The sequence below is a fragment of the Nelumbo nucifera genome, chromosome 5 (assembly GCF_055504915.1).
Source record: "Nelumbo nucifera cultivar China Antique chromosome 5, China Antique-T2T, whole genome shotgun sequence".
Lineage (NCBI taxonomy): Eukaryota > Viridiplantae > Streptophyta > Magnoliopsida > Proteales > Nelumbonaceae > Nelumbo > Nelumbo nucifera.
Genome location: NC_142653.1, coordinates 8,090,600 through 8,099,206, shown reverse-complemented (window position 1 = coordinate 8,099,206; position 8,607 = coordinate 8,090,600). Strand labels below are relative to the sequence as shown.

Genomic DNA, 8,607 nt, shown 5'->3' with positions numbered 1-8,607 from the left:
TTTATCCTTTAACATCTATGTCATGTTTTTATTTCTTACAGCCATGATCTGAAGGCCTTTATGGTTACTTGTTATTTTCTCTTTCCATTAAATGTTATATGCATAGAATCATTTTAAATTACATGGATTGTATTCATTGGTAGAGTAATGTTACTTCCCTTTCCTTCCCTGTTCATGTGTCATAATTTCTTCATCACATAGAACTTATGTTTCTGAATCTGTAACTGGTTGCAGAAAAAGTAATGATATTGATATTTTAAGAACTTTGGTTTTACAGCATTCAATGTGATCTATTTTATTAATATATTCTAAAACAAGAATAATTCATACATATTTTGCATTAGTTAAGTAGATCCTCCCACTTGCAATATTGTCCACCCGCTAATGCACGATAATACCTATCCCTGCAGTAGACTGGCCTCCCATCTGCAGCCTCAGCTGCAGCTGCAGCTAGATCATCATCATCCATCACCTCGACAGGCAACCTTAGCAACTCCTCTTTTCTACAGTTTACACAAAGAAGACATAAAACAAGTAAATGGTGAGTTGGTTTCTTTAATCTCAAATCATCTTTAGAAGAATGAAAAATTTTTACCTGATATTGGGCTTTGAGTTGATCCTTGAAGTTGCAATACTTGACTGGCTCTCTTTTGTTGCAAATGTGGTCTGAAGGAAATCCTCCACTGGTGTAGAAAAGATGAATAGCAAAACAGTTGTAACAAGCAGCACTCCAGTGCCAACTAGTGTTTGTTTCAGCAACTTGACGACTGGTTTCACCTAGAACTCAAACAGTAGTTACTTTCTGCAAGTAAAGCTCATTAATTCTGTTTTATGAATAGAATGACATGGAAAGCAAGCATAAACACTTGATGAAGAGACTGAGTATGTTGTTCTATGTTATGCTTAACCAGATAGTGAAAGCAAAAGTATATTGTCCACACAAATTACCCGTACTTCTGGTTACCATTAGCAGAAGGGATTTTTTTTTTCTTTTCTCACGTGATAGATGACATGGTGAAAGATGTGAAATTGATGCCTGAAAGGGATATAGACTATAGAGAAACAAGTAGAAAGTTTGAAATGAGGTGGTAGATTGCTTCTGGTATATTATGGCGGCAGACAGATGCAAATAGCACATATATAAGATAAAACAGTTCAAAATTGGTAAGAAAAACTGGATACAAGAAATAAAAAAAATTCCATTTTTTTTGTTAAAGTAATATTTTGATTATAAATGAAATTTCTTGATACCAAGAAAGCTAGATGTGTGCCAATGCTCAACAGTCTGGAGGTTTTGTACCCAAAAGATATACAACTGTGCCAACAAGTTCCAATTTACTTATCATACTATCCATGTATGAAATAAAATGTGATTACCTAACACTACCTATTTTAACATTAAGCATATTTGTCCTAACAATCCATATATAAAAAAAAAAAAAAAATTAACCATAAACCATTGAGTCACTTGGCTTACTGTGGAATATTTTCACTTTTTTGTCATTACTTAATATGAAACATTTCTTCCTATTAAACATAGACTTCTATGAACAACATTTTTTTGGTTGGGGAGGGATCAATAACGCATGTAATGTTTACCTTATAAGAACCCAACAGCCTGTCTCGAGCCAATACCTATGATGGATGAGAAAGGATGCTTTATCATCAGAAAGCCCACCAAGGTAATATGCGTCAATACTGAAAGCCACAAAATGCTAAGTTTATTTCCCATTAGTGCATCATGGAGTCTCTATAGCACTGACCTCTGGTGGCTTGACCCACATTTGTCCATCATACCATCCACTCTCTTCATAAGGTATCACTGCTGATAAGAGTCTATCTCCAACATAACTCCATCCCTGCAATAATTGACAGTATGAATAATTTAATATGTGTAGAAAAACAACTCTGCATGCAAGACTTGAGTGAGTGGTTGTAAGTAATAATGAGAACTAGGGGTTATTGTTCTATTTAATATAAAATAAACTGATCAATAGATAATGTATGGAAATATGATTTAGCTTTTTTTTTCGTACAAATAATTTATCCAATCAAGATAGTCCAATTTGCACTGTGTTTTGAGTAAAAAAAGGCTGAAAAGGGGGTAGACTTGCTACTGAGAATGCAGGGGATGCAGGGAACTCTGGCACATGCTCAGTTGAGTTGGCAATGTTGGATATAAAGCAACTCAAAAAAAAATGGTGAATCCTAAGTTCGCCAGATGGTGGAATTCGGCAAGAAAGTTATGGTTTTCTTTTCAGGAGGAAATAGCAGAACAACATAAATACTTTAACAGCCTTAAGCAAAGGGATTTTGAAAGGGAAAAGGTGATAAAGGATCAACCAAAATTAGGTAAAAGGAAATTGATGAAGCTACAAGGCAGGTTTTCATGTGGAAGAATTGGAAGATTCAACTATGAAAGCAAAGAAGGGTGAAAGAGATCAAGGAAAATCTATTGTGCCTAGAGGGATAGGTAGGGGCTCTAGGAGTGGTAAATTAATTCTTTGAGTGGAGCAAGACTGCTAGGTTGGCGTTGGCTTTTGGTAAAGTGATAGGCGGGGGCACCTCAATTGAGTTATCTTGGTTGTGGGGATTCTATTTTCAAGCCATTCCTGTATTTTTTGAAGGTTTAGGAATCTATTCAAATGCTGGCTTCTGGGGGCTGATGTTGGAAGTTGGAACTTTTTTTATTTTCTCCTCCCATACAAATTTCCCTATAAAAAACAATGTTTATTATATTTATAATATCTCAGGGTTCTACACTGTCAGTTGTTGCTGATAGATTTGAATCTCAATTAAAAACATGGAGAGGTTATATTTCAACCAGGGCATGTCACTAGACTGTAGCCATAGTACCTTTGCAACCCATCTCTTTTTGAGCATGTTTATGTAAACAAATGACAAGCATAAAGTCATAAATCCAATTCCCTAGGACAAAATAATCTATGGATCTTCACTTTATATTAGAAATTAGCTCTTAAAATTCTTCTTTTCGGAGATCCTTTCCTTTGTCGTAATTAGAGATTTAGTAGGTGAGATACTACATTATTTATTCTTCAATATCATCTCTACAAATTCATGCATGTAATCTCAGAAGTAATTGAACCTAACATGGAGAAGGAGGTACCAGATATATCCGCAAGACAACTAATGACACCAAGAACAGAGTTCCAGTTCCAGCAGCTAGCACAAACCTTAGAGGTTCCTGCAATATCGGAAAGGAGTGATCTTTTAAATGTGTACATTGCATACAAATTTCCTACAAGAAAGGTTTGTAATGTATATATCTACAATATTAATATAACGAGGGATCATACAAGTATGCGATTGACTTGTATATTTTGTTTGCCTCTATGAGAGCCAGAGCTGCATCAGAATACCCAAAAAGGAAATTAGATATTTTATTTGAGGAACATGATCAACATACTATGTGATCATCTTCACGTGGATGGAGGCTCCCATGCTTTATACCCAAGATACCCAAATACCTATCCATGCCTAGCATAGAGGTATCAGATGCAATACTTGTAGGATACAATGCCAGATACTGCATGGATACTTTAGAGTACCTTGTAGCATTAACACTTCTATATTATGTAAAATGGTTTTTAACAAATTATGTTATTGAATTTCCAAAATGACATTTGGTTTCAAAAATTAGATACAAATTCATGACATAACCATATCACATGGGATATACATATCAGCGTCCAGGATATCCCCATTTCCCATATCTGTGTCCATGTTCATGTCTGTATCTGCATCATAGCTTTATCTGTTGAGTGATACAACATACTGAATTCATTTGAATTTCTATCATTGAAAACAAGATGGATTCTACATCTTTTCATGATAAAATATATATGATCATTTTTCTGGAAGATGCAAGTCTTTGAAGAGAATTCTAGCCAAGTAGGCTTCTGAGGTAAAATTGTGTCCCCTAGTCTGCAATAAAAGCACTTATAAACTCAAGAATCATGAACCATATATGAACCACTGGTCTTTACCTAATTACAATTCATATCAATATCAGTTCAAAAAAGGCAATAAACTAAATTTTGGATAGGAACAAACTAGAGAGACGGAGGATTGATGAGAATTTACAAATAGAGAAGTGATAAGTTTTTCTTTTCCCATTTATTTAATTGTGTATCAGATGATGGCATGTGGTGAAGCCCTTTATATGATGTTCTATCTAGAAATATTGAACCAAAATTTGTTTTTTCTCCATTTCTTAGTCATAATCATAGATGTGTGACCCAAAATCTTACTAGGTTTATCCATATAAATAATCAATTCCTACATTTCCTTGTACATATCTTAGATCCCTAATACACCTTTAACTATACTTGGAATTCTATATGTGATGATAGAAAGCTAATGAGAGAAAGAAAGCAGGATAAGAAAAAGGCAGACTCAAAACTCTAGTTGCAGTTATCAGCTATTTTTATTCTAGAACCCTAAATGCATATGCTGTATTCCTGTTTGGTAGAAGAAAAGCTATTTTATGGGATTATAAAAGAGGGAATGGACTGGCGTATCACAATAGCACAAATATATCTCAGATCAACTGGTTGTAAATGATCTATCTGTAATAATGAGCTGTGCTCCAGAACCTTAAATGCATTATGTTGTCCAGTACAATGGAGAACATGTACTTTCTGAGATTTTAAGAGACACAATAGACTCTGAAGTAACACAACTGCCTAAAAACATCTTGTATCAACTGGTAGTAAATGGTCCTGTCTAGGATTGACTTAGATCCATAATTGGAGGAAAAAAAAGAAATAAGAAAAAATCTTTCCTTAATTTTTCTTAGTTTTTCATTCTAAGCTGAGGGCACTGCAGTAACTTTTTCAGACATAAATTCCATGTTAAATTTGCATCTTCAGCCTACTTCTGGATTTTGAAGGTATTCTTATGCTCAGTGTGAAGGCTAATCAGATGAGAAATTTGAGGTAACTATTTGCATAAAGCTAAGCTAAACTTTAGAAAATAATAGTCCCTGGTTGTTCTCCTTAAACATGTTGAAATCAGGCAACCTTGGTTGTTATGTGTTTGGTTAGCGTTTATATATGGTCAGTCATTACCAAAGGTCTCTGCTCAGGGAACATGAGAAGCAGAGAAGATGACTCACTTGAAATGGAACATATGGGGAGATTGGAATGCACAGGCTCGTAGGGAGCATAAGAAGCAGAGAAGATAAATCACTTGAAATGGAACATATGGGGAGCTTGGAATGCACAGGCTGGCACCCAAAATCAAATTCTAACAGAGCATTAAAGAAACTCAGTCCATTATTCAGCAAAACCTCACAATTTAACCTCTGATTTATGCTTCTAAGTTATCTTTTTATGCTTCCTTAAAGGAAAAAGAAAAGGTTTCCAACTTAAAATATCATAAGGTGTGATTCAAACTAATGTTTCACTAGTGGTCTTTGGTTGCCTTTTGGAACCCCCAAACATGTTATTTGTCTCAAACTACCTCTCTTACCCAGATTGCTTTTCATGAAGATGTCAGCTTGTTGAGGTGGAAGGGTCTGGTTTGTGCCACAGACCTGGATCCTTTGTTTGTGGACTTCCAAATTGCTAACCCACTTGCTCACCAGAAAATAAAAGGATGGGGATGTGGGGACTAGGGAGAAAAAGAAATAGTGGGGAAATGTATCAACTGGATTGGATCTCTTCACACTAATTACTAGTTAATGACCACCCTGTAGTACAGAGTAACTATACCTATGAATTTTGTTGGGACCCACTATCCATGCAGTAAATTTAGGTTGCTTTTTTCTATTTGATTTAAGAGACCAAATTAGATTTGATTTGTAATTAACAACCAACTTTATCCAAAAGAACAAACCCACACCATGTGACATATTGAAAGCTTTCATGTTGGGTTTTTATTTGAGTTAGGAAACTAAATTAGACATGATTTGTTACTAAAAGATATGAACTGACTTTTTAATCTGAGTTAAAATTTATTTGCTCCTTTTTTCTCAGTGGGAAGCTAGCCACATGTTTGATGAAGAAGACTTGTGACTTTTTAATCTGAATTAAAATTTATTTGCTCTTTTTTCTCAGTGGGAGGCTAGCCACATGTTTGATGAAGAAGACCTGTGACTTTTTAATCTGAGTTAAAATTTCTTTGCTCCTTTTTCTCAGTGGGAGGCTAGCCACATGTTTGATGAAGAAGACCTGTGACTTTTTAATCTGAGTTAAAATTTCTTTGCTCCTTTTTCTCAGTGGGAGGCTAGCCACATGTTTGATGAAGAAGACCTGTGACTTTTTAATCTGAGTTAAAATTTATTTGCTCCTTTTTCTCAGTGGGAGGCTAGCCACATGTTTGTTGAAGAAGACCTGCACGAGGGCTCTACTTTAATATATATGTTAGACTTTATATGGTAATTGTAGATGATGGACATCACCTCCTTAAGGGTGAAGGATGATACCATTTCATAGAGTTTGCCTGGTTTGGAATCAATACCATCTACATCCTATATCATCCTATCTACTGGTTAGAATCAATTGACCACTATTTGAGATTTTGTAAGCTTTTTAGATTACAATAATTAGATATGGAAATATAAATATTGAAGATGCAATTTTCCAGATAAAATATTTTGTTCCCACTTGGCATTCTATTGTAGCAGGAGAGTGTCTTCATTTTCAGCTTACCCTAGAAGGATTAAAGCTTGCAGCTGCTATTGGTGCTCCCAGAACTGTAAAAGCTACTAACCACAGACCTCCAAGACGTGTGAAGAAAGACCCTGGACTCAGTTCGCCCCATGAATATAATGGTCCATCCTTCAGAGCTGAGTACTCATTTACCTGTTATAAGACCAGGTAACTGTAAGTATGAATGCATGATAATATATGCATACAGAGCATCAATTAGTTGTTTGAAGTCTGACACCTGCTTCAGGAAGGGAGGCTAGGAATATCACTTACTTTCTAATACAATTTATTTTGGGGGGAAGAGGATTTCTGTTCACAGTCTTCATGTGTTCATACACATCATAGAACAAAATTTAGTATGTAGTTTTTAGAGGAGTTGGGTTTCAATGAATAGAAATTATGGTATTTTACTGGACAAATCAGATAATTATGGTATTTTACTGGACAAATCAGATAGGAATCAGCTAAATTTTCAAATTTAAGCCATTGCTTAACATAAGGTCCCATTTGAAAAACACTTCTCAGACGACTTATATTTTTGATCATGTGGTTTTAGTTTGTCACTCTTCTACATGTCTTGATTATACTGGCATTTGTTAAGGATAACTCTTCAGCCACATCACCAACGTAATATGGATAAGCATTGGGCTCCAACCGAACATGTTGTAACCATTTTTTGAGTTTAAATTTCTTGCTGTTGTAACTTTATCTCAATGTAATAGTATATATATCATTAATAGAAACGAGATACACAAGTCTTTCAGTTTATTTTGAGTCTATGGTATCAGAACCTGTTTAACCAAGTGGTATAGTGTTCGATCCTCATTGCCCCATTTTAATTAATTAAATTTCGGCACAAGTATAGGCAGGCCAATGGTGAGGGGACATGTTAGAAAATAAAAACCTAATCAGGACCTCACCTAACAGAGTAACTGTACAAAGGTTTTCAGTTTACTTTGAGTCTCTTTAGCATTCTATTTCTACGAAATTGCTTGGTAGAATAATCACTTGACACTGATCATATTGTTCTAGACAGATTTACATCTATTCAATCCGTTTAAAATCAACCAAAACAAAAACTGATGCTTTCAGTTCATCCTCCCATATTGCCACTGTAAAATTTAAAGGTAATAGTATAATACTTAAGAGTGATAGACTTACATCCATCTATTAAGTAGTTGCACAGACTACAGAGTGGTTACAAATGGTTCAGGGCACTCCATACTTACAGGTCTCTGCTCAAAAGGAACTTCAATTTCCAGCCCAGGATCCCATTTTCTACCTGCAAATCCACTTCCACCACCATTTTTCTCATCTTTCAAGGCCTTGACGCGAATCAAACGCAATGGATATCGAATGCCCCCAAGCCGGAGGAGCCAAGAACCTGGATTGCTTCCAATCGTAGTGGGCTTGACATCAGATATTATGTGGCAAGAAACATATTGTAGTCTGAGCATCTTTTTTCTTGTACAGTTGATCCCGGCCGGGAACTCTAGTCAAGGAAGAAGAGAGGAGAGAGGAGGTTTATGAACTCTCTAGTCTCTAGTTGGGAGGACTGCCATCTTCGCGACCATGCATTTTTTACGTGGAGAGAAATATTGGCTCAGAAAATAATGTTTACATTTTTTTATTATGTTATTATCCAAATCTCAGCACTCAGCTCAAACTCTGTTAATATCCTTTCTTTCTTTGTTATTGTATAATTGCAATCTTTTTTAGTGGCTGAGAATGCAGGAGTGGGAGGCGCAGCTTGTGAACGTGGTGGGTCGTTCTTCGCACGGTGCTTTCTGTGCTCAGCTCATGTTTCCATGGTCTTCCCTGCTTCCCGTGCAGAGAGAACCACGACATTCAGTTAAAATCGCTGGACGGTCTCCTTCACATGGTCTACAATTAGAATGTAGAAGATTTGAATATTTTGATGTTCTTTGATGTA

The 8,607-nt window shown here is 35.7% G+C and overlaps 1 protein-coding gene across 2 annotated transcripts; it reads right to left on the bottom strand.

Moving 5' to 3' along the window:
• Positions 1 to 228: 228 nt before the first annotated feature.
• On the bottom strand, positions 229 to 8,404 carry CGLD27 (DUF1230 family protein (DUF1230)). 2 transcript variants are annotated; one of them, XM_010273643.3, is made up of 7 exons: positions 7,904 to 8,404; positions 6,675 to 6,827; positions 3,128 to 3,205; positions 1,764 to 1,859; positions 1,600 to 1,635; positions 596 to 777; positions 229 to 503 (listed from the first exon to the last, which is right to left on the bottom strand). In XM_010273643.3, the coding sequence occupies exons 1-7, from the start codon at positions 8,129 to 8,131 to the stop codon at positions 341 to 343; spliced, it is 936 nt and encodes a 311-aa protein (XP_010271945.1). In that variant the 5' UTR covers positions 8,132 to 8,404; the 3' UTR covers positions 229 to 340. The 2 variants fall into 2 exon arrangements, with proteins under 2 accessions (XP_010271945.1, XP_088745193.1); XM_088889067.1 differs by lacking the exons at positions 6,675 to 6,827; positions 7,904 to 8,404 and adding exons at positions 3,318 to 3,366; positions 3,701 to 3,894.
• Between the last annotated feature and the right edge of the window lie 203 nt (positions 8,405 to 8,607).

Coding starts and splice junctions, on each gene's coding strand:
- CGLD27 (XM_010273643.3), bottom strand. CDS start 8,131: ATGCTCAGACTACAATATGTTTCTTGCCACATAATATCTGATGTCAAG. Junction 6,828..7,903: donor TTCCTTTTGAGCAGAGACCT/GTAAGTATGGAG, acceptor GTCTTATAACAG/GTAAATGAGTACTCAGCTCT. Junction 778..1,599: donor GGCTGTTGGGTTCTTATAAG/GTAAACATTACA, acceptor TTTGAGTTCTAG/GTGAAACCAGTCGTCAAGTT.